Below are 26,360 nucleotides of genomic sequence, written 5' to 3' on the forward strand. Positions count from 1 at the left end.
GTGTGAGGTAAGGCTTGCATTTTCTGCGATTGGATGCATTACCCCACACAGATGAAAAAGTGAAGTATACCTTTCATCCATGTGAGCTAAAGCTTCCATTTGCTGTGATTGGATGCATTGCCAAAAACAGATGAAAAAGTGAGGTGTATTTTTCATTTGTGTGAGGTAAGGAAATCATTCTCTGAGAACAGACACATTACCCAACAGGTAAAAAAAATGAGGTGTATTTTTTTCAGCCATAAGAGGCAAGTCTTCCATTCTCTGTCAATGGACACATTACCCTACATGAATGAAAAAGTGAAATATACTTTTCAACCGAATGGGGTAAGGCTTCCATTCTCTGTGACTGGACGCATTACTCCACATGGATGAAAAAGTGAGTTGTATCTATTACCCATGTGTGGTAAGGCTTCCATTTTCTGCGATTGGATGCATTACCGCACACAGATGAAAAAGTGAAGTATACCTTTCATCCATGTGAGGTAAGGCTTCCATTCTCTGAGAATAGACGCTTTACTCAACACAGATGAAAAAGTGGTGTACTTTTCATCCGTATGAGGTAAGGCTAGACGCATTACTCAGCACAGATGAAAAAGTGGTGTACTTTTCATCCGTATGAGGTAAGGCTTCTATTCTCTGAGAATTACTCCGCACAGATGAAAACATGAGGTGCATTTTTTACAACCGTATGAGGTAAGGCTTTTATTTTCAGCAAATGGATTATAAAAAATAATTATCCCGTTTTGTCCTGCAGTGCATCTGACGCATTCCCTAAAACTGGGGGAAAAAATCGAGGACAATAAGATGCATTTGCAAAAAAATTTTATTAATTGCAATATTTTGCAAACAGTATCACCCAAACAAACTTGTATTGATTTTATTTTTTTGCGGGAATGCAAGATAAACAAGAAAAGTGGCCTTAACATTTGGCCATTGAAGCAATATAAGACACAAACATAGCTACCTGTACGAATGGCAGTTGGTCAAACAAGTAGATGGGAGGAAAAAGGAGGAGGCCTCAGTCGCCGGATTGTGGAAAACAGGGAAGGAAGAGAAAGACTGCCTCTGTGAAAAAAATTGAGCCGATGGCTGGGATGGATTAACTGAAGTAGTGGGAAGGCCATGAGTCTGGTGAGGATGAGGAGGAGAGGCGTGGATCAGCTGTGGCTTGGGGGTAAGAAGCAGGGGGACCTGACATCGCAGAAGCAGCTGGGTATAGGGGTGGACCTGGAGGAGCTGTGGTTTGGGGGTAGGAAGCTGGTGGACCCGGCATCGAAGAAGTAGCTGGGTATAGGGATGGACCTGGAGGAGCTGCAGATGGATATGAAGCGGTCGGAGCGTACGTAAAATGTGGCATTGGAAGCCCGCTGCGTTGGGCGGACCTGCAGGCTATGACGTACGCAATAATACTATCCCGGGCCTGAATTTCATTCTCCTTGCCGAGGTTTGCCAGCAAATGATAGAGGTTTCGGCAGAAGACGGCCCTCTCATCGTTCGGATCTAAGAATGGATCTCGGTGTGCCGCTGTACCGGTCGGTTGCCGCATTTCATCCAGCAGCTGTAAGAGCCTATCCTTAACTTTGGGGGCTCTCTCCCTGTCCCTCTGCTGTTGCTGCTGCTGCTCACGTCTATGGGAACGCCCAAAGGTGTCTGAGCGCTCCTTTGCCACACCACCCTAGGGAGACAGAACATTTCTTATAGACAATGTATACTAGACAGATAGATCGATCGATAGATGGATAGATCGATACCTGACGGATAGACACATCATGGCTTGAGGACTGTTTTGATCCCCCTGGTTTGGCTGGATAGGAGGTCACCGGTGTTCTGCCAGACGTGGGTGGTGTGGAGGGCCTGGCCGCACTCCCTTTCCCCTGCTTCTCCCTCTCATTTGTAGTGGTCCTATAAAGAGAAAACATTACAGGCGAGATCCAACAGAAGGGGATTCTTACGCCGGCCACTTCGTCTTTGTGATGTGAAGTCGAACTTAAACTAACTGGAGGAAAGTTCAAAACTAACCTCAGAAAGTACTAATTTACTGAGCAGGGGCACGCGCTGAGGGGGGGTGCCGTTAACAGGAGGCCCGCAGATAGGCAAGCGGAGCCTGGGATACATGGCGGGGGCACGCGCTGAGGGGGAGAAGGGGTGCTGTTACCGGGAGGCCAGCAGATAGGCAAATGGAGCCTGGGATACATGGCGGGGGCACGCGCTGAGGGAGGGTGCCGTTAGCAGGAGGCCCGCAGATAGGCAAGCAGAGCCTGGGATACATGGCGGGGGCATGCGCTGAGGGGGAGGGGGTGCCGTTACCGTGAGGCCCACAGATAGGCAAACGGAGCCTGGAATACATGGCGGGAGCACACGCCGAGGGTGGAGTGCCATCACCGGGAGGCCCGCTGATAGACAAGCGGAGCCTGTAATACATGGCGCGGGCACGCACTAAGGGGGGGGGGGGTGCTGTTACCAGGAGGCCTGCAGATAGGCAAGCGGAGCCTGGAATACATCGCAGAGGCACGCACTAAGGGGGGGGGGGTGCCGTTACCAGGAGGCCTGCAGATAGGCAAACAGAGCCTGTAATACATGGCGGGGGCGTACACTGAGGGGGGGTGCTGTTACCAGGAGGCCCGCAGATAGACAAACAGAGCCAGGGACACATGGCAGGGGAGTGTGCTGAGGGGGGGGTGCCGTTACCGGGAGGCTCGCAGATAGGCAAGGGGAGCCTGGAATACATGGTGGGGGCACGCGCTGGGGGGGTGCTGTTACCGGGAGGCCTGCAGATAGGCAAGCGGAGCCTGGATTACATGGCGGTAGCATGCACTGAGGGGGAGGGTTGATGCCGTTACTGGGAGGACCGCAGATAGGCAAGCAAAGCCTGGAATACATGGCAGGGGCGCCCGCTGAGGGGGGAGGTGCCGTTACCGGGAGGCCCGGTTAAAAAAATTATAAATGAATACAATAAATAATACAGCCATTTAGAGGTGAATGCAGCCCTTGGTTGGATGAATGTGTTTGGTACACTTGGTTGCGTTACACTCCATACACATCAGAGGCGGGTTCCACCGTGACTAATAACCAATCGGAGGCTACAACGGCAATCAGGTGATTGGAAACCAGACCTCCCCGAAATCTGCAACAAAGTTGTTGACCAGACGGCGGCTGTCTGGGGATTCCATGTACACTGCAGTAGTAAGGTGCTCCCTTTCACACAGGGTGCCCGCCCCTTTCACACGGGTGCCCACCCCTTTCACATAGGCTGCTTTTTTCACATGGAGTGCCTGCCCCTTTTCACACAAGATGTCCCTTACACATGAGTGCCCGCCCCTTTCACACAGGCTGCCCGCCCCTTTCACACAGGGTATTCCTTACACAGAAGTGCCCGCCCCTTTCACACAGGCTGCCCGCCCCTTTCACACAGGGTATTCCTTACACAGAAGTGCCCGCCCCTTTCACACAGGGTGTCCCTAACACATGGGTGCCCGCCCCTTTCACACTGGGTGTCCCTTACACGAGTGCCCGCCCCTTTCACACTGGGTGTCCCTTACACATGGCTGCCCGCCCCTTTCACACAGGGTGTTCATTACACACGAGTGCCTGCTCCTTTCACACAGGGTGTCCCTTACACATGGCTGCCCGCCCCTTTCACACAGGGTGTCCCTTATGCATGAGAGTCCGCCCCTTTCACACAGTTGCCCCCTCCCCCCATACAAAATAACTACCAGCTCTACTTACTCCGTAGACTCCATTGCCTTTCTCAGGAAGGCCAGCTGTGCCGAGAATGGATGCGGTTTTAGGCCTCGGTTTGGGACTCCGCTTTTGGCCGCCGCCTTCTCCAAAGTGATTTCGCGCCGCATCCGATCGCGTAGCGATTTCCACCGAATGCGGAGTGTTTTCACTTGCAAAAAAAAAAAGTTAAATAAAACGGTCACTATTCCCGGCGTACTGGAAGGTGAACAGATGGAGGAAACACGCAGGGTGCGTACTTACCCCGAGTCTCCTTCTGCCGTCTACCCAGTACATCCCAGTTAGATGTCAGCGACTGAGAGATTTCCTGCCAGATCGACCTTTTCAGGACCCGATCCAGGTACCTCGGGTGGGAAACGTCCCACAGTTCAGGATTTTTCTCCACTGCGGCAATGAGCTCCGACTGGGACACGTCCTTCGCAGTGATGTGGGGGACGAAAGGCTGGAAACTTTCTGTAGAGACAAGAATCCCAGGATTATTATATTACTACTCAAAAATAACAGGTTTCATTTTTTTTTTTTTTGACCATTGGAATCAATTTACGCGTTTCAGCACGTATGAGCAGAAATTAGGCTCAAACGCTTCTCTCAGAATGCAACTTTGGTGGGGGTTTTTTTTTTCTAACTTTAGCCCCTCGCCTACCGGGCACTTCTACCCCCTTCCTGCCTACAGGGCACTGTCACCCCCTTCCTGCCTACCGGGCACTTCTACCCCCTTCCTGCCCACCGGACACTTCTACCCCCTTCCTGCCCACCGGACACTTCTAACCCCTTCCTGCCTACCGGACACTTCTACCCCCTTCCTGCCTACCATGCACTTCTAACCCCTTCCTGTCCACCGGACACTTCTACCCCCTCCCTGCCTACCAGGCACTTCTACCCCTTTCCTGCCTACCGGGCACTTCTACCTCCTCCCTACCTACCGGGCACTTCTACCCCTTCCTGCCTACCGGGCACTTCTACCCCTTCCTGCCTACTGGGCACTTCTACCCCCTTCCTGCCCACCGGGCACTTCTACCCCCTTTCTGCCTATCGGCCACTTCTACCCCCTTCCTGCCGATCGGCCACTTCTACCCCCTTCCTGCCCACCGGGCACTTCTACCCCCTCCCTGCCTACCGGACACTTCTACCCCCTTCCTGCCTACAGGACACTTCTACCCCCTTCCTGCCTACCGGACACTTCTACCCCCTTCCTGCCTATCGGGAACTTCTACCCCCTTCCTGTCCAGGCCAATTTTCACCTTTCAGCGCTGTTGCACTTTGAATGACAATTGCGCGGTCATGCAACACTGTACCCATATGAAATTTTTATAATTTTTTTTCACACAAACAGAGCTTTTTTTTTTATGGTATTTACTTCCTCGCTGGGGGTTTTATTTTTTGCGCTATAAACATAAAAAGAGCAAAAAATGTGAAAAAAAAAAAAGTTTCTTTGTTTCTATTATAAAATTTGCAAACAGGTAATTTTTCTCCTTCACTGATACGCGTTGAATAGGCTGCACTGATGGGCACTGATAGGTGGCACTGATTAGGTGGCACGGATCAGCAGCACTGATGAGGTGGAACGGATAGGCAGCACAGATGGGCACTGATGAGGTGGCACGAATCGGCAACACTGATGGGCACTGATGAGGTTGAACGGTCCGGCAACACTGATGGGCACTGATGAGGTGGCACGGATCGGCAACACTGATGGGCACTGATGAGGTGGAACGGATGGGCAGCACTGATGAGGTGGCACGGATCGGCAACACTGATGGGCACTGATGAGGTGGAATAGATAGGCAACACTGATAGGCACTGATGAGGTGGCACGGATAGGCAGCACTGATGGGCACTGATGAGGTGGCACGAATCGGCAACACTGATGGGCACTGATGAGGTGGCACGGATAGGCTGCACTGATGGGCACTGATAGGTGGCACTGATTAGGTGGCACGGATCAGCAGCACTGATGAGGTGGAACGGATAGGCAGCACAGATGGGCACTGATGAGGTGGCACGAATCGGCAACACTGATGGGCACTGATGAGGTGGCACGGATAGGCAGCACTGATGGGCACTGATGAGGTGGCACGGATAGGCAGCACTGATGAGGTGGCACGAATCGGCAACACTGAGGGGCACTGATGAGGTGGCACGGATAGGCAGCACTGATGAGGTGGCACAGATCGACAACACTGATGAGGTGGAACGGATAGGCAGCACTGATGGGCACTGATGAGGTGGCACGGATCGGCAACACTGATGGGCACTGATGAGGTGGAACGGATGGGCAGCACTGATGAGGTGGCACGGATCGGCAACACTGATGGGAACTGATGAGGTGGAACGGATAGGCAGCACTGATGGGCACTGATGAGGTGGCACGGATCGGCAAACACTGATGGGCACTGATGAGGTTGAACGAATCGGCAACACTGATGGGCACTGATGAGGTGGAATGGATAGGCAGCATTGATGGGCACTGATGAGGTGGCACGGATCGGCAACACTGATGAGGTTGAACGGATCGGCAACACTGATGGGCACTGATGAGGTGGAACGGATAGGCAGCATTGATGGGCACTGATGAGGTGGCACAGATAGGCAGCATTGATGGGCACTGATGAGGTGGCATGGATCGGCAACACTGATGGGCACTGATGAGGTGGCACGGATAGGCCATAAACCGAGGTCTTCCTGTATAAAGATGGATCATTCGGCAGCTGTCCACATTATTGATGTTTTTAAAAGTGCGCCCACAGGTGTAAAATAAAAATTGCTGAATGTCTGTATAAATGGCAGTTTTTAGGCCCCTTTCCCCCGTGTATCAGTCCTTTGCTATTCTCTTTTTTCTATCTGTTCGTTCTTTTCTTCCCTTTCTGCTGATTTGGTCTTGAACCCCACAACATGGGTTCTACCTTATACTTATATTTTTGATGGTTACGTTTTGCTAACTCAAATGTAGAGGGGTAAATAACCCAGAAAAGACACCAAATTTTCATTTACATATAATTTTGTATATTGATAATTTGTTTCTATAGGAAACCCACTATTCCTGCTATAAATAACCAATACTTCCACCACTGGTGCGGCATGCCAAGTCGAAAGAGGTCTCCATGGCTTTTCAAACATCTTTTCCTCCTGAGATTATGGACTCACTCATAGACAATTTTGGTCATTCCAATTTACTCAAAATTGACAATAATATGTATATATACTTTGGCTAATGCGTATTTTCCTAATCAGGATCAAGCACTATTTCTGCATCCAGATTTGAAACCTATATCCATTATCTCATTCTAGGACAGGGTTTCTCAACCAGGGTTCCTCCAGAGGTTGCTAGGGGTTCCTTCTGTTCCCAATGACACCATTGATCTCTCCAGCGATCTGTAAGGGGGTAATTTTTCCCAATAACCACCAGTGTAAGGAGAATTCTTCCTCAACCAGGGTTCCATGGAACCCTAGAGTTCCTCCAGAGGTTGCTAGGGGTTCCTTGAGCAATAGGAAACTTCTGCCTCTCAGATACGTTCCCATGGACACCACTGATCTTTTTAGCTAACTGTAACGGAGTAATTCTTCCCAATGACCATAAGTATAATGGAGCATCCATCCTCAACCAGGGTTCTTCCAGAGGTTGCTACAGGTTCCTTGAGCAATAGGAAACCTTTGCCTCTCAGATACGTTCCCATGGACACCACTGACCTTTTTAGCTAACTGTAAGGGGGTAATTCTTTCCAATGACCAACAGTGTAAGGGGCATTCTTCCTCAACCAGAGTTCTTCCAGAGGTTGCTAGGGTCTCTTGGACAATGAGCAACTTCTGCATCTCAGATAAGTTCCCAAGGACACCCTTGATCTTTTTAGCTATCTGTAAGATGGTAATTCTTCGTAATCACCATAAGTATAATGAGTATCCTTCCTCAACCAGGGTTCTATTGAACCCTAGTGTTCCTCCAGAGGTTGCTAGGGGTTTCTTGGGCAATGAGCAACTTCTGCTTCTCAGATACGTTCCCATGGACACCATTGGTCTTTATTTCTACCTGTAAAAGGGTACTTCTTCCCAATGACCACAAGTGTAAGGAGCATTCTTCCTCAACCAAGGTTCTTCCAGAGGTTGATAAGGGTTCCTTGGGCAATGAGCAAATTCTATCTCTCAGCTAAGTTCCCACCAACACCACTGATCTTTTTAGCTATCTGTAAGGGTCATTCACCCTCAATCAAGTTTCCTCCAGAGGCTGCTGGGCTTCCTTGGGCAATGAGCAACTTCTGCCTCTGAGATACATTCCCATGGACCCCATTGATCTTTTTTTCTATCTGTAAAAGGGTACTTCTTCCCAATGACCACAAGTGTAAGGAGCATTCTTCCTCAACCAGGGTTCCTCCAGAGGTTGCTAGGGGTTCCTTGAGCAATGAGCAACTTCTGCTTCTCAGATATATTCTCAGGTAAGGTGGTTATTCTGCCCAATGATCACAAGTGTAAGGACCATTCTTCTCAAAGACCACAAGTGTGAGGAGCATTCTTCTCAATGACCACAAGTGTGAGGAGCATTCTTCCCAATGATCACATGTGTGAGGAGCATTCTTCCCAATGACTACAAGTGTGAAGAGCATTGTTCCCAATGACTACAAGTGTGAAGAGCATTCTTCCCAATGACTACAAGTGTGAAGAGCATTCTTCCCAATGACTACAAGTGTGAGGAGCATTCTTCCCAATGACCACAAGTGTGAGGAGCATTCTTCCCAATGAAGGCAAGTGTGAGGAGCATTCTTCTCAATGACTACAAGTGTGAAGAGCATTCTTCCCAATGACCACAAGTGTGAGGAGCATTCTTCCCAATGATCACATGTGTGAGGAGCATTGTTCCCAATGACTACAAGTGTGAAGAGCATTGTTCCCAATGACTACAAGTGTGAAGAGCATTCTTCCCAATGACCACAAGTGTGAGGAGCATTCTTCCCAATGACCACAAGTGTGAGGAGCATTCTTCCCAATGAAGGCAAGTGTGAGGAGCATTCTTCTCAATGACCATCACACTAATGTATCATGAGTTGTAGATATAGTAATGTTTAGCAGGGGTTCCCAGAGACCGGAAAGTAATTTCAAAGGTTCCTCTGTGTTGAAAAGGTTGGGAAAGGCTGCTCTAGGAGGTGACCTCAATTTAACCCTACTTCAGTTCCACTGCTTGACACATCTGGAAATTCCATTCTTTCTCCGACTTCCCTACAAAAAAACGGAACACCTTCTACGTAGATTATAGTTAGTGGAGTTCTGGCGCGTTACATCCTTCTGAGAGACTATAGTTAATATTCCCATTCCCATAGCAGACTTGGCATTTTCTTCTCCTGCCCATTAATCAGTAAATCAATGCTCCTGCCAAATAGAATTTGTAAAACATTTTGTGGCTTTGGTAAATATTCCCGGGGCAGTGCCCAGTCCCCCAATGTCATGTGCTTTCTTATTAGCCTGGAAAATGGTCAGAAGTCATTTTTATTATTTGACTCACATTGACCTCCCAGGTGAGTTTGGCTCATTACTGCTCTTGACCAATCAGTGAGCAGTAACAGTGCAGAGATAAGAGAAGAATATATTCTGGTCACCTGTGCTGATCTCTGTAGGAGTGTCCTCCTCTAGGAATGTCCTCCTCATTCCAGCCTCCTCCGTATATTGCTGATCATCCATCACATACGTCTCTTCTACTTCACCCTCAACTTTCATGTTCATCAGATCTTCACCCTAAACCAACAGAATGGCAGAAAATAACATCTGTAACATAGAAGGATTTATGATGTGAGATCACATAGAACATCTCATCTTGTAGAGTCCACACATCGTCTCCACGTCAGAGTGTTCCATCACTTTATGTTCCCGACCCTCAACTCCACCGACCTGATGATGGTGTGACCTTCCTGTGTGGAATCCCGGGAATACAGAGGACAGGGACATCTCTCTGGTGGGTTCCCATGACTGGATCCACCTACCTGATGATGGTGAGAGATGATGTGATCTTCTTGTGTGGAATCCCAGGAATACAGAGGACGGGGACATCTCTCTGGTGGGTTCCTGGTATTAGGTGGCTCCATTGTATCCTCATGTCCATCTAAAAGCTCCTCCATCACTCCATACTCCTCATCCTCCTGTTTTATCTCTTCTTTCACAACAATATTATCATCCCCGAGGGTTCCACTCTGAATATATAACAAAACATTCAAACACGTTGATGTAAGGAGGGGACTGCGATATGAAGGATATAAAGTCATAGCACATACATAAGATTTAGACCTCTGCTGAAACAAACTTTTTCTGAACGACCTCCAAGAATTTTAATTCAATACCCCTCACCTACCTGATGATGGTGAGGGATGGTGTGACCTTCCTGTGTGGAATCCAGGGAATACAGAGGACGGGGACATCTCTCTGGTGGGTTCCCATGACTGGATCCATCTGTAGGAAACACACACACTGACTGAATCCATTGTTTCTATGTGTTTATCAGATGATGGGGGATCTAGGTGGATCCTCCGTACTGCTCTCTCCTTTCCAATAAAGTCTACTCTTACCCGGTGATGTGAGGGGCGGCTGATTGTCCATCATGACGTCCTTGTAGAGGTCCTTGTGTCCTTCTAAATACTCCCACTCCTCTATGGAACGGTATATTTTCTTCAGATGTGTCGATTTTCCACCAATGACCTTCTCACCTTTGTAGAATTTCCTAACGGATTATATAACGGTTATTAGGTGTGGATTGGATGGGGAATCATTTAGATGAAAAAAAATCTATCACTTTATTCTGTATATGTGTGTGTGTGACTATGGAGGAAGAGGACGGACGCGACTATGGAGGAAGAGGGTGGACGCGACTATGGAGGAAGAGGACAGACGCAACTATCAAGGAAGAAGACAGACATGACTATGGAGGAAGAGGACGGACATGACGATGGAGGAAGAGGATGGATGTGGCCATGAAGGAAGAGGAAAGGCATGACAACGGAGGAAGATGATGGACATGACGATAGAGGATGGACATGACAATGAAGAGGATGGACATGACAATGGAGGAAGAGGATGGACATGACGGTGGAAGAAGAGGATGGACGTGATGATGGAAGAAGAGGACGGACATGACGGGGGTTACTGGGTGTAAATATAAAATAAGATCTTATTACCTCCTCTGCTGCCACTTCCATCAATGTCTCCTCTCTACTTCCTCCCGACTCACCTCTCACCCAGAACTTCCTTCTTATACCTGACATCACTTCCTGTCTGTACCTGACATCACTTCCTGTCTTCCGCAGACCACCACCTTGTGGAGCTCAGAGGAACTGTAGCCCCAAGAACCGTATGGTAGTGTGACCCCGGCCTTGAGCTGGGTGTATATGGACTGTATATCCTCATAGATGGGTCACCTCCACTCCCACCAAGGGGGACAGAAATATATGACTTGCAATGAACAAAGGGATTTTGGAACCTTAGGTTTTGCAGGAAAAAAGATGGATTTAGTCATAATTAACCTCTAATTCTTCACCATTTGGCACAATATTTTGGAGAACAAAACAACTTTCTTCGGCCAGACAGGAAACAAAACAGTACAAACCCCTGTTACAGAAATCAAACTTTCGGCTCACCGCCTGGAAGACTTTGTCCTTTAGCAGGGTGATGCCCTCACCCGATGGCTGATTCCTTTACCATCTAAAGCCTCCCTTGTAGGTGGGTTAACCCTCAATAATCAAAGCTACATCTCTTGTTGTCCCCTTAAAGCAATCACAACCCACACAGTGGGGAAACATTTTTATTAAGAATTTTATAGCGCCAACAGTTTACATACAGTGATGGAAATGCGTATTTGCTCCCCTGCTGATGTTGAATGTTCGCCCACTCACAAAGAAATGATCAGTCTAAAAATCGAATGTTCGGTGTATTGTAACACTGAGAGACAGAATAGCAACACCAAATTCGGCAGAAATGCATGTCTAACAAATGATGACTGATCTGCATGTTCAAGAAGCAGTCTCTTAAAGGGAGTGCTGCTAATTTCATTTTGTTACCTGTATAAAAGACACCTGTCCACAGGAGCAATCAAACCATCAGATTCCAAACTCTCCACCATGGCAAAGACCAAAGAGTTGTCCAAGGATGTCAGGGACAAGATTGTAGAACAACACAAAGCTGGACTGGGCTACCAAACTATGGCCAAGCAGCTTGGTGAGAAGGTGACAACAGTTGGTGCAATCATTCACAAATTGAAGAAACACAAAACAACTGTCAGTCTCCCTAGGTCTGGTGCACCATGCAAGATCTCACCTCGTGGAGTGTCAATGATCATGAGAACAGTGAGGAATCATCCCAGAACTACACGTGAAGATCTTGTCAATGATCTCCAGGCAGCTGGGACCACAGTCACCAAGAAAACAATTGGTAACACACTAGGCCGACAAGGACTAAAATCCTGCAGTGCCCGCAAGGTCCCTCTGCTCAAGAAAGCACATGTCCAGGCCTGTCTGAAGATTGCTACTGAACATCTGAATGATGCAGAGGAGGACTGGTGGAAAGTGTTGTGGTCAGATGAGACTGTTCTCATGATCATTGACACTCCACGAGGTGAGATCTTGCATGGTGCACCAGACCTAGGGAGACCGACAGTTGTTTTGTGTTTCTTCTATTTGTGAATGATTGCACCAACTGTTGTCACCTTCTCACCAAGCTGCTTGGCCATAGTTTGGTAGCCCAGTCCAGCTTTGTGTTGGTCTTCAATCTTGTCCCTGACATCCTTGGACAGCTCTTTGGTCTTTGCCATGGTGGAGAGTTTGGAATCTGATGGTTTGATTGCTCCTGTGGACAGGTGTCTTTTATACAGGTAACAAAATGAAATTAGCAGCACTCCCTTTAAGAGACTGCTTCTAATCTCAGCTTGTTACCTGTATGAAAGACATCTGGGAGCCAGAAATCCTGCTGAATAATAGGGGATCAAATCCTTATTTCCCTCATGAACATGCAGATCAGTCATCATTTGTTAGACATGCATTTCTGCCGAATTTGGTGTTGCTATTCTGTCTCTCAGTGTTACAATACACCGAACATTCGATTTTTAGACCGATCCTTTCTTTGTGAGTGGGCGAACATTCAACATCAGCAGGAGAGCAAATACACATTTCCTTCACTGTAGTTACATAGTCTGACTGAAAAAAAGACAAAAATCCATCCAGTTATAGAGGAGGTAGCGTTACCTATAACGCTACCACCTCCCCCTCACTCCCCCTCTCTGTTGGGGTCCCTCAAGGCTCTGTTCTCAGGCCCCTTCTCTTCTCCATCTATACCTCCTCCCTTGGCCAACTCATACACTCTCACGGCTTCAACTACCACCTCTATGCCGATGACACACAAATCTATCTCTCAACCCCCCACCTCACCCCCTCAGTCTTCGCCCGAATTACACACCTGCTGAGCGACATATCAGACTGGATGTCGCTCCACTTCCTTAAACTGACCTCTCCAAAACCGATCTCCTAGTTTTCCCCCCAGCCCGGACACCACCCTCCACTGACTTCTCCATCATGTCCAACATTGCCACTATCAGGCCCGCCCTGCAGGCCAGAGTACTTAGTGTCATTCTAGACTCCAATCTATCCTTCCAGCCCCAAGTCCAATCATTAACAAACTCATGCAGACTTCACCTCCGGAACATCGCCAAAATCCGCACGTTCCTAACCCCAGAAACCACTAAGCAGCTCATCCACTCCCTTATCATATCACGACTCGACTACTGCAACTCCCTCCTCACTGACCTGCCTCACCACAGGCTATCTCCGCTTCAGTCTATCCTGAATACGGCTGCCAGACTCATTCACCTTACCAACTGCTCCGTTTCCACCACCCCCCTCTGCCAATCCCTCCACTGGCAGATCAACGGATCAAATCCAAAATCCTAACACTGACGTACAAAGCTGACCATCATACTGCCCCAAACTACATCACCGACCTAATATCCAAGTACCATCCAAAACGCAGTCTCCGCTCCTCACAAGACCTCCTTCTCTCTAGTTCTCTGGTCTCCTCCTCCCATGCCCGCCTCCAGGACCTCTCCATGGTTTCACCCATCCTCTGGAACTCCCTGCCCCAACCCATCAGATTATCACCTACTCTCCTCTCCTTTAGGCGCACCCTGAAAACCCATCTCTTCAGGGAAGCCAACCCAACCCCCTGCTAATATGCCGACCTCCTCCACTCTTCCTACCACTCCATCCCCCACAGCTATCTCCTCCTGTACCACTCTCCCCTCCCTCCTAGATTGTAAGCTCGAAAGAGCAGGGCCCTCGAACCCCTCATGTATCACATTGTATTGTTACTGTACTGTCGCATGTAGTGTCTCCCATTGTAATGTACTGCGCTAAGCAAACTGTTGGCGCTTTATAAATACTGTATAATAATAATCCAGTTCAACCATAAAAAAATAAAAAAGTTATAATCCTACACCCACAGTTGACCCAGAGGAAGGTAAAAAACCCAGCAAAGCACAATCCAATTTTCTCCTGCTGGGAAAAAAATTCCTTCCTGATCCCCTGAGAGGCAATCTGATATTCCCTGGATCAACTTTACCTATAAATACATTTTGCAACACAAGGGCAGACAGTACAATTACAATACAGAAGGGATCAGGGGGCCCTGATCTTGAGAGCTAACAATCTAAGAGAGAGGGTCGAGACATTCAAAAGGTAATGTGTGGGGAATGGGCGGATGGAGAGAATACATATACAGTTGTTAGGTGAGGGCAGGATAATGCCTCTCTGAAGAGATAAGTTTTCAGGGATAGTCTAAAAGTGGGCAGAGTAGGAGATAGTTGGACACATTGGGAAAGGGAGTTCCAGAGGATGGGAGAGGCTCTGGAGAAATCCTGGAGGCAAGTATGGGAGAAGGTGACAAGGAAGCTAGAGAGCAGGAGGTCTTGGGAGGAACGAAGAGAATGATCTGGTTGGTATTTTGAGACCAGGTTAGTGATGTAACTAGGGGCTGAGTTGTGGATGGCTTTATATGTTGTTGTAAGTATCGTGAATTTTATTCGTTGGGGGAGCGGGAGCCAGTAAAAGGATTGGCAGAGAGGGGTGGGGGACACAGGATGCAGGCCAGTGGAGGGATTGGCAGAGAGGGGTGGAGGACACTGAATGGAGGCCAGTGGAAGGATTGGTAGAGAGGGTGGAGGAAACAGGGTGGAAGTCAGTGGAGGGATTGGCAGAGAGGGGTGGAGGACACTGAGTGGAGGCCAGTGGAAGGACTGGCAGAGAGGGGAGGAGGACACTGAATGGAAGCCAGTGGAGGGATTGGCAGAGAGGGGAGGAGGACACCGAGTGGAAGCCAGTGAAGGGATTGGCAGAGAGGGGTGGAGGACACTAAATGGAGGCCAGTGGAGGGATTTGCAGAGAGGGGAGGAGGACACTGAATGGAGGCCAGTTGGAGGGATTGGCAGAGAAGGGTGGAGGACACTGAATGGAGGCCAGTGGAGGGATTGGCAGAGAGGGGTTGTAACGTACACGTAACACGTGTGGCGCCTCGGTTAGCTAGCCACTGTGGGCGTGTGCGTGTGGGGTGGATCCGTGACAGGGCTGAAGGATACTGAATGCAGGCCAGTGGAGGGATTGGCAGAGAGGGGTGGAAGACACTGAATGGACGCCAGTGGAGGGATTGACAGAGAGGGGCGGAGAACACCGAGTGGAAGTCAGTGGAGGGATTGGCAGAGAGGGGTGGAGGACACTGAGTGGAGGCCAGTGGAAGGACTGGCAGAGAGGGGAGGAGGACACTGAATGGAAGCCAGTGGAGGGATTGGCAGAGAGGGGTGGAGGACACTGAGTGGAAGCCAGTGCAGGGATTGGCAGAGAGGGGAGGAGGACACCGAGTGGAAGCCAGTGAAGGGATTGGCAGAGAGGGGTGGAGGACACTAAATGGAGGCCAGTGGAGGGATTGGCAGAGAGGGGTGGAGGACACTGAATGGAGGCCAGTGGAGGGATTGGCAGAGAGGGGTGGAGGACACTGAATGGAGGCCAGTGGAGGGATTGGCAGAGAGGGGTGGAGGACACTGAATGGAGACCAGTGGAGGGATTGGTAGAGAGGGGTGGAGGACAATGAATGGAAGCCTGTGGAGGGATTGGCAGGGAGGGGTGGAGGACACTGAATGGAGGCCAGTGGGATTGGCAGAGAGGGGTGGAGGACACTGAATGGAGGCCAGTGGAGGGATTGGCAGAGAGGGGTTGTAACGTACATGTAACACGTGTGGCGCCTCGGTTAGCTAGCCACTGTGGGCGTGTGCGGTGGATCCGTGACAGGGCTGAAGGATACTGAATGCAGGCCAGTGGAGGGATTGGCAGAGAGGGGTGGAAGACACTGAATGGACACCAGTGGAGGGATTGACAGAGAGGGGTGGAGGACACTGAATGGAGACCAGTGAAGGGATAGGCAGAGAGGGGTGGAGGACACTGAGTGGAAGCCAGTGAAGGGATTGGCAGAGAGGGGTGGAGGACACTAAATGGAGGCCAGTGGAGGGATTTGCAGAGAGGGGAGGAGGACACTGAATGGAGGCCAGTGGAGGGATTGGCAGAGAGGGGAGGAGGACACTGAGTTGAAGCCAGTGGAAGGATTGGCAGAGAGGGGAGGAGGACACTGAATGGAGGCCAGTGGAGGGATTGGCAGAGAGGGGTGGAGGACACTGAGTGGAAGCCAGTGGGAGGATTGGCAGAGAGGGGTGGAGGACACTGAGTGGAAGCCAGTGGAAGGATTGGCAGAGAGGGGTAGCAAACACTGAACAGTTGGTAAGGTGAATGAGTCTGGTAGCAGAATTCATGATGGGCTAGAGGTGGGATGGCCTATGCAAAAGCCAATGAGGAGGGAGTTGCAGTAGTTAAGGTGAGAGATGACCAGAGAGTGAGTTAGCAGCTTTGTGGTGTCATTGGTCAGGAAGGGGCATATCTTGGAGATGTTGCAGAGGTTGAGGTGGAAAGCTTTGGACAGTGATTGTATGAGGGGCTAAAAGGATAGTTCAGAGTCCAGGATTACCCCTGGCAAGTGGGGACGGGTTGATGATAGAGCCGTTGATTTTGACAGAGAAGTCAGTGGAAGGGGCACGTGGGCCAGGAAATATGAGCTCAGTTTTGCATGGATTAACTCTCAGGAAGTGGTGTGATATCCAGACTGATATATCCATTAGTAGATCAGTGATGCGTGAGGAGACCAATGGAGTGAGCCGAGGGATAGAGAGATAGATTTGAGTGTTGTCAGCATAGAAATGATATAGAAAGCCATAGGAGGCAATCAACTGACAGAGAGGAGGTGTAGATTGAGACTAGGAGGGGTCCCATAACAGAACCTTGGGGAACTCCAATGGAGAAAGGTAGAGGAGCAGAGGAAGTAGAATTGTAAGGGACACTGAAGGTGAGGTGGGATAGGTAGGATGAGAGCCAACGAAGAGCACAGTCATGGAAGCCAAAGGAGTAGAGTTTTTTGAGGAGGAGGGGGTGGTCCACTGTGACAAAGGCAGTAGAGAGGTCCAGAAGTAGGAGTACAGAATAGTGTCCATTGGTTTTAGCCATTAGTAGATCATCTGTAAGTTTGAGAAGAGCAGTTTTCGTGGAGTGCTGAGAGCAAAATCCAGACTGAAGGGGATCAAGAAGGTTATTCTCAGTGAGGTGGTCACTGGCTGTAGACCAAGCAAGGAGTTTGAAGGAAAAGGGGAGTAAGGAGATGGGGTGTAGGTTGTTAAGAATGGTGGGGTCTAGTGAGGGCTTTTGAAGTATGGGGGTGACTAGTGCATGTTTTAGAGAATTGGGGAAGATGCCAGAAAAGAGGGAAAGATTGAAGATGTGAGTTAGAGAGCGTAGGATAGAGTCGGAGGGTGACCATAGCATTTGCGACGGAACAAGGTCCAGGTGGCACATGGTTAGGTTGGTGTTAGAAAAAGTTTAGCAACCTTGTCTATAGTAGTGGGGTGGAATGCGGGAAGTGGTGATTGTCCCTGAGGATGTGGAGTGTGAAGTAGGGGAGTTATCTGTACGTTGGAGATCTAATGAATTGTATCGATTTTCTTTTTGAAGTGATTGGCGATCTCCTGGGTAGAGAGAGAGTTAGTGGGTGGTGGCGGTGGAGGATGAAGAAAGGAGTTGAAGGTAGAGAAGAGTTGACGGGGATTTGGATGAGAAGATGAGAGTGATAAAATAGGTCTGCTCGGCAGTATGGAGGCAGGAATAGTATTTCTGGATGGCAGATTTATTTTGGTTGAAGTCTTTCTGAGACTTAGTCTTATGCCACAGACGCTCAAGAGCATGGCCATGTTTTTTGAGACCTCTGGTGTCATCTGTTTGCTAGGGTTGTAGGGTCGGGGCCTGACTGTGTATGTAGTGGGGGGGGGGGGGCAAGCTTGTCTAGGTAGGAGGATAGTGAACTGTCGAAGACAGGAGTGGCTAGATCTGGGCAGGACAGGGATGAGATTTTGTCATAGAGGTGGTCAGTAGCAGAGTAGAGAAGAGAAGGGTTGAGGTGGCGAAGGTTTCTACGGGTAACTGTTAGGTGGTTGGAGGGAGGGGAGGTGGGAGACAGGGAGAGAGTGAAGCTAATAAGGTGGTGATCAGACAACGGGAGAGGGTTGTTGGAGAGGTTGCACAGAGTGAATATATAGGAGATAACAAGGTCAAGGGTGTTGCCATTGTAGTGAGTAGAAGCCTGTATCCATTGCTTCAGGCCAAAAGAGGAGGCTAGACTAAGAAGTTTAGAAGTAGTAGAAGTGTTAGCATTAAAAGGGGATGTTGAAGTCACCGAGAATGATTGTGGGGATTTCGTAAGAGAGAAAGAAGGGTAGCCAGGCAGAGAAATCATCAAGGAAGTTAGATACCGGTCCAGGGGGACGGCAGACCAAAGCAATTCTTAGAGAAACAGGAGAGAACAGATGTATACAATGTGCCTCAAAAGAGGAGTGTCAGAGAGGGAGGTGGGTGAAGTACCTGATAGGTGCTCTGTGGAGCAAGGAGGATTCCTACTCCACATCCGTTCCATCCACTGAGTCTGGGAGAGTGAGTCCCGAGAAGGCCACCATGGGAAAGGGAAGCAGAGTCAGAATCATGAAGCCAGGTTTCGGTAATGGCGAGTACGTTAAAGGAATTTGTGATAAAGAGGTCGTGGAGGGAGGCGAGTTTATTACAGACAGAGCAGGCGTTCCATCAGGTACTTCACCCACCAGGGAAGTGGGTGAAGTACCTGATAGGTGCTCTGTGGGGCAAGGAGGATTCCTACTCTACCTCCGTTCCATCCAGAGTCTGGGACAGTGAGTCTAGAGAAGACCACCACGGGAAAGGGAAGCAGAGTCAGAATCATGAAGCCGAGTTTCGGTAATGGCGAGTACGTTAAAGGAATCTGTGATAAAGAGGTCGTGGAGGGAGGTGAGTTTATTACAGACAGAGCGGGCGTTCCAGCGGACACAGGAAAAAGGGAGGCTGGCTCTGGACAGAAGAGGAATGCAGGCTAAGTTCTGTGGATTGTGGCTACTGCCAGAGGGTGCAGGGTGATGGGCACACTTAATTGATGGAGGCCCGGGGTTTGGGGATATATCTCCAGAGGTTAGGAGAAGCAGACGGGTGAGGGAGGTAGTATGAGAGTGCGATTTATATGAGGGGACATGCCTCAGCGCCCTGGAGGTTTTATGAATGCACAAAGACACAGTGAAAATAAATAGTCAGTGTTCAGTTCTGGGTGGATGTAGGCAGCAACATACCTGTGGAGTGACAGAAAGATATGTTTGGATGAGACATTCAGGTGGAGCAGAGCCTGAAGTGCAAATCATTTGTATAAAGAATCACTTCTAGAATCACTAAAGGAAAGAACCCCAGCAACGTTCCCCCCAGCAAAGACATATTTGCCTTCATAGACCCAACACTGGCATCTGGTAGATATCCCCCCCCCCCCCACACACACCTCCACACTGAGGTGTCCAAGTCAATGTAGGGCACTCTATAGTGTACTCTAGAGAGGGCATCAGTGTTCTGATGTTGCATCCCTGGTTTGTTAAACCACAAATTTGAGCCAAGAACCACCTGGTTACCCTAGCATTCATGTGTTAGTTCTGTCCAGGTTAGTGGGGAATGGTCCAACATCAGGAGAAACTTCCTTCCAAGGAGAAAATAGCATAGTGAGTCCATAGCTCACTTAATGGTCATGCACTCCTGCTTCACTACGGCATAATTTCTCTCAGCACCTGTCAACTTCCTACTAAGAAAGACCATCTCTTGGGACAGAACGGCTCCTAAGCCTTCCTCTCAGCGCCAGTCAACTTTCTACTAAGAAAGACCATCTCTTGGGACAGAACGTCTCTTAAACCTTCTTCTCGGCACCTATCAACTTTCTACTAAGAAAGACCATCTCTTGGGACAGAACGGCTTCTAAACCTTCCTCTCAACTTTCTACTAAGAAAGACCATCTCTAGGGACATAAGGGCTCCTAAACCTTCCTCTCAGTGCCCTTCAACTTTCTACTAAGAAAGACCGTCTCTTGGGACAGAATGGCTCCTAAACCTTCCTCTCCGCGCCTGTCAACTTTCTACTAAGAAAGACCGTCTCTTGGGACAGAACGGCTCCTAAACCTTCCTCTCCGCATCTGTCAACTTTCTACTAAGAAAGAATATCTCTTGGGACAGAACGTCTTCTAAACCTTCCTCTCAGCACTCGTCAACTTTCCAGTAAGAAAGAATATCTCTTGGGACAGAATGGCTCCTAAACCTTCCTCTCAGCACTCAACTTTCTACTAAGAAAGATCATCTCTTGGGACAGGACAGCTTCTAAACCTTCACTGAAGGCATCCATTTGGACAATCAATCCCTTAGAGAAGTCTGGAGCAACCAGCACTGGATATTGGCACAAAGCTGTTCCAGAAAATCCTCCTCAGTCTTCTCTTTCCACTTAACCATGAATGATTCCTCAGCCTTTGTCAAGTCAGTGGCAATTTGCAGGCAGGGTGGAAGATTTGGATACTCATACTCCGACTATGACATTTTGTGGATGGGCCTACTCACCTATGCACTAGGGATACCTTTGCCAGAGGTGGCTCATCAGTGCCAGGGACCAGGCGGGAACTGCCGTGATGTGAAAAGCCTAACACCGACGTTGCAAGTACTATAAAGCCATACTTCTCTTTTCACTGTCCCATTGCTCTACTCCCAATTTGTTACATGTGTTGCATGCGAGGTGGGGGGCCAAAACGTGCCACTGCACCAGCCAGCGTACCTCCACTACCGCGCTCCCAGTAATGGAATGAAACCCAGCCAGACACATAGCAAACATCTCATACATGTACCTGTACTAGCTCCTCCTGTGCCTTACCTGCCAGTCAAGATAGGGACTGTTGTAATGGTGGTCTGATCCTGGTTGCTATGGGTGATGGAACCGTTAGGAAGACAGCCTAGATAGCACCTCCTCACTACAAGGGCAAGCCCCACCTTACAAAGGTACCACGCCTCAATTTTTCCTAGATATTATCGAACCTTTCAATGAGCCAATCCATCTGCGGGTGATAGACCGAGGTACGCCATTGTTTGATATGGAATGAATTGCACAGGTCAGCCACCTCCCTTGATATGAACAGTGGGCCTCGGTATGTTAAGATCTCCTTGGGGAACCCAGTCCTTGAGAACACAGGTCTCAAGCAATTGCTTTGGAGGAGGTTTTCCTTTAGAGGGATCACCTTGTTGCATAATCAAGTACCAACAGGACATATTGGATTTTCCCAAGATGATTTTACCAGGGAGCCCACTAGATCCATTGCAATGTGCTCAAATGATACCTCGATATGAGGCACCAAGGAATTCCTAAATGCGATACCAGAGAAATTAGTTGATGAGTGGGACAGGAACCACAAAAACTGTTAACTCCAAGCCTGTGAAACCAGTCTGTTATCTGCGCCTCTGCTTTCCCAGCTCACAGGTGACCTCCAGGGGCATCATTGTGAGCCAAGTGTTGAATACCAGATGTAAAAGGCTGGGGGACCAATAACTGGTTGACCACCTCACACCAGAACTCTGTGACTTGGTATAGTAAATCACTATTGACAGAAAAGCGTGGAAACCTTTCTTCAGCCTCAGGCACTTGTGATACGTTTTAATCATTGTAACCTGTTTTCTGCCATTTATCAATGTGGGATCCTGCATTTGGGTGGCACCAAATGCACCCAGTGACACTTCCCGTTCAGAATTCATGTGCTTAGAGGAACCCTCCCCATTGTCCTCTCCATCCACAACATGTAGGGGGAGAGTTGCTCTTACATTCTCTGCAACCATGACCTGCATAGAAGGAAGTTCCCCCCCCCCCCCACTTTGTCTGTAGACCATCTACCACAGGTATCACATTATTGGCATGTTCAAGAGTCAAAATGTCCAGCCCTTCAAAGGGAACAGAATGGTCAGCCTGTGCAGGCAGTCCTCTGCTGACATAATCCCATGGTTCCACAGAGAGGACAGTCTGGCTCCACTATATGATGGATCATCTGGGTACCACCCGACCGCTTTGGTAACTGTGCCGCATGCTGTGGTTATTGTCACTAGAACCCGCGGGTATTCCCTAGTGTCCCAATAGATCCATATCACTTTAAGGGTCTTCGGTATAGGGCCAGTTTTCCCAGCCACCCTAGTATGGACACACAGTAGGGTCACAATACTACATGAGTCCAGCAGAGCACTGATGTAAAGTTGGTTCACCCAGATGTCACATACGAACTGCCCCTTAGTCAGATCCAGGTGGATGGCACAGACCCTCTGGGCATAAAAGGACATCCACCATATAGCTCCACATTCCATAGGTTCCTTCTGCAATGGACATTAAGCTTGGACATCGGTAGTGACACAGCCAAAACAGCATTCTCATTCCTTTGTAATGCTGGGGTGTGGACACTGGCTCTCTGGAATGTTGGCTCCCGGGTTTGGTGATGGTTTTGCTTTCAGCACTGGTATGACTCCTCCAGACTTGACAGGTGCTAGCAAGTCCATTATTGTGTATCTCTTGACCGTTTTACAAGCTCGTTTGCAATCTTGGGGTTTCCATGGCTCACCAAGTACTGTAGGTTGTTTGACAGGGACCTCATGTACCAGTCCAACAATCTGAGGACCAGACAATGACTCCGGCTGCAGCCATTTCTTAACCAACTTGGCTAGGTCATACATCTGGGGCTTGGGCAGCCAATCTGGGCGGTATCCTCAGTGGTATACCCTGGGGGCCCGTAAAGCAGTAGTCACCCCAAGGCAGGCAAGGATCTCTGCCTTCAGTCATTCACGGTCCTTGACTTCATCAAATGGCAGTTCAAAATAGGCAACGAGTCCCACTAGTCTTGCAGCCAACCAGCTCCCTCTGCTGTTTTCTCAAAAGAGGCCAGAAATGCCTCCACATCATCACTAGGAGGTAGTTTCTGCAAGTAATGGCTGGCCGTCATGGCTACTTGGATGCTAGGGGCAACAACTGCTTACTCCCATCCCCTAGAGAGATGCTACACCACTTCCTGCACGGTGGCCACTTGTGCTTGAGTGGTTTCTTGCTGTCATTTAAACTGGGCAGCCAGCAAGTGAGTATTTTCCTGCTGTGCTGCAACTACAGGTGCAAGGGACTGTTACTGCTGAGCCATCACCTTCTCATGGCAATGGTTCACTTCTGTGAAGACCTGGTGCTGGGTTTGTAGTTGCGGCTGTATGGCCTCTTACAGACATGTGGTTTGCTTCCGAAGACATCTGCTGCTGGGCCACTGTGCTCTGAACCCGGACTTTCAGAACCTCTTCTGACCCAGAACATGCACAAACATCATCTGGCCCTTTTCATGTCAGTTTTCCCTTCAGCCTTTATGGTTTCATGGCCGAGCACTAGATGTAATATTGGGGCTCGGGATCACCAACCTACCTGAGAGCCACCATTATAGTCCTGAATCAAGCATGGGCAAGATGGGTGCCTCTGAATTGGTGGGGACACAGGAGGAAAGTTCTGAGAGCAGCCACACTGCCACCCACATGCAGGCACCAGCAGATGCTCCCTCTGCTTTGGAAACCTTTGTCCCGGTTCAAGTGAACGCGGGGGGGCTACCATTGCCCCAAAGGGAATACAGGGGGAAGAGTCAACAAGCGGCCAGACTGTAGACCACAGCAGACACCAGCTGGGGCTCAGAGACTTAAGAGATCCGAGTCTCCGATACCAACATCCACCTTCTCTTCTTGGATTTGCTGTATGGCACTGGGGGGGGGGGGATTTGTACCGTCCTGACATTTGGGGGGATTTATACGGTCCTGACATTTGGGGGGATTTGTACCGTCCTGGCATTTGAGGGGATTTGTACCGTCCTGGCATTTGAAGGGATTTGTACCATCCTAGCATTTGAGGGGGGATTTGTACCGTCCTGACATTTGGAGGGGATTTGTACCATCCTGACATTTGGAGGGGATTTATACCGTCCTGACATTTGGAGGGGGATTTTTAAGGGCCTCAAGAAATTAGATCAGCCGTCAGTACTTCAGGATTGATAGATTTTCAGATACACACGGCTCAAAAAATTGAAAGGAAGACTGAAAACCCATCAGACCTCAATGTGAGGAAATCTCCTGCTGGATCTCTAAACTGACATGGACGGAGGGTGGGTGAGGAACGTAAGGACGCCCCATCGTTTGATGGAAATGATCGGCCTACAGAGGACTGAATTCAAAGACACCCCGAAAATCAAAGTGAAGAAATGATGCAGCAGGCGAGTCCATCTTGGTGAAATGTCATTGCAGCAACTCAGAATGGTCCTCAGTAGTCTGTGTGGCCCCCACGTGCTTGTATGCATGCCTGACAACATCGAGGGAGGGTCCTAATGAGACCACGGATGGTGCCCTGGGGGATTTCCTCCCAGATCTGGACCAGGGCGTCACTGAGCTCCTGGACAGTCTGAGGTGCAACCTGGCAGCGTTGGATGGACCGAAACATGACATTCCAGAGGGGTTCTATTGGATTTAGGTCAGGGGAGCATGGGGGCCATTCAATGGTATAAATTCCTTCATCCTCCAGGAACTGCCTGCATACTCTCCCCACATGAGGCTGGGCATTGTCGTACACCAGGAGGAACCCAGGACCCACTGCGCCGGGAGGAACCCAGGACCCACCGCACCAGGAGGAACCCAGGACCCACCGCACCAGCGTAGGGGCTGACAATGGGTCCAAGGATTTCATCCCTATACCTAATGACAGTCAGGGGGCCATTGTCTAGCCTGTAGAGGTCTGTGTGTCCCTCCATGGATATGCCTCCCCAGACCATCACTGACCTACCACCAAAACTGTCACGCTGAACCACGTTACAGGCAACGTTCTCCATGGCTTCTCCAGACCCTTTCACGTCTGTCACGTGCTCAGGGGGAACCTATTCTCATCTGTGAAAAGCACAGGGTGCCAGTGGTGGACCTGCCAATTCTGGTGTTCAATGGCCAATGCCAATCCAGCTCTATGGTGCCGGGCAGTGAGCACAGGGCCCACTAGAGGACGTCGGGCCCTCAGGCCACCTTCATGAAGTCTGTTTCTGATTGTTTGGTCAGAGACATTCACACCAGTGGCCTGCTGGAGGTCATTTTGTAGGGCTCTGGCAGGGATCATCCTGTTCCTCCTTGCACAAAGGAGCAGATACCGGTCCTGCTGCTGGGTTAAGGACCTTCTACGGCCCTGTCCAGCTCTCCTAGAGTAACTGCCTGTCTCCTGAAATCTCCTCCATGCTCTTGAGACTGTGCTGGGAGACACAGCAAACCTTCTGGCAATGACACGTATTGATGTGCCATCCTGGAGGAGTTGGACTGCCTGTGCAACCTCTGTAGGGTCCAGGTATGGCCTCATGCTGCCAGTAGTGACACTGACCCTGGCCAAATGCAAAACTAGTGAAAAACAGTCAGAAAAGATGAGGGAAAAAATGTCAGTGGCCTCCACCTGTAAATCCATTCCTGTGTTGGGGATCATCTCATTGTTGCCCATCTAGTGCACCTGTTGGTAATTTCATGAACACCAAAACAGCTGAAACTGATGAACAACCCCCTCTGCTACTTACCTGACTAGATCAATATCCCAGGAGGTTCATGGACTCGGATTACAAAGTCGTCCTTTCATGTTTTTGGAGGCGTGTCCATCCCATAGTTTGTGGACTCCATAACTTTCATAAAACCTAAATAATAAACATTGATTTGGATGATTGTTACCAAAGAAACACAGCAGAATACATTCCGACCTAAATGTGTCAAAATTATTTGTGAAATTTTATACATTTTGGTATTTTTTCACTTATACAGAACAAAATTAATCCCCCTTCAGTGATGGTTAAAGCCCACCAAAAGAAAGGCATGCACCCAAATTTCAGTGGCCGAAAAGTTTCGGCCAAAAACACCCCTACTGGCAGTCGGCCGAAATGAAAAAAAAAAAAAAAGCACCGATACAGGTGCCGAAAATAACCCCGCCCCTCGGTAGTTCTCAGCATTACCTGAGAAACCATCGAATGACCCCGGCGCTGGGCATAGAGATGAGTGAACGCCACAGATGTAGCAAAGTACTCCTTTTTCCCGGAGTAAGATCTTTGATGCGTCACAAGGCTTGTTCTATCTGTACATTTCCCGCACTCTGCTAAAAAATATTTCCCGC

General features: G+C 49.2%; 1 protein-coding gene across 2 annotated transcripts; it reads right to left on the reverse strand.

Annotated features, from left to right (window-relative positions):
* Positions 1–805: 805 nt before the first annotated feature.
* LOC149465110 (uncharacterized) lies at positions 806–25,896 on the reverse strand. Of its 2 annotated transcripts, none has more exons than XM_089673703.1 (9): positions 25,777–25,896; positions 10,281–10,432; positions 10,067–10,164; positions 9,702–9,908; positions 9,321–9,456; positions 3,982–4,191; positions 3,727–3,889; positions 1,752–1,902; positions 806–1,675 (listed from the first exon to the last, which is right to left on the reverse strand). In XM_089673703.1, the coding sequence occupies exons 2-9, from the start codon at positions 10,312–10,314 to the stop codon at positions 1,100–1,102; spliced, it is 1,575 nt and encodes a 524-aa protein (XP_089529829.1). In that variant the 5' UTR covers positions 10,315–10,432; positions 25,777–25,896; the 3' UTR covers positions 806–1,099. The 2 variants fall into 2 exon arrangements, with proteins under 2 accessions (XP_089529829.1, XP_089529828.1); XM_089673702.1 differs by lacking the exon at positions 25,777–25,896 and adding an exon at positions 10,887–10,994.
* Between the last annotated feature and the right edge of the window lie 464 nt (positions 25,897–26,360).

The sequence above is a fragment of the Staurois parvus genome, unplaced genomic scaffold (genome assembly GCF_062004578.1).
Source record: "Staurois parvus isolate SC_StPar_1 unplaced genomic scaffold, SC_StPar_1.0 ptg000144l, whole genome shotgun sequence".
NCBI classification, from domain to species: domain Eukaryota; kingdom Metazoa; phylum Chordata; class Amphibia; order Anura; family Ranidae; genus Staurois; species Staurois parvus.

Bases quoted from the DNA above. Each gene is read 5' to 3' on its own strand.
- LOC149465110 (XM_089673703.1), bottom strand. From the start codon at position 10,314: ATGATGGACAATCAGCCGCCCCTCACATCACCGG. The intron at 10,165-10,280 runs GTAAGAGTAGAC...TGTTTCCTACAG, and splicing joins GCCGCCCCTCACATCACCGG to ATGGATCCAGTCATGGGAAC. The intron at 1,903-3,726 runs GTAAGTAGAGCT...TTCTCTTTATAG, and splicing joins AAGGCAATGGAGTCTACGGA to GACCACTACAAATGAGAGGG.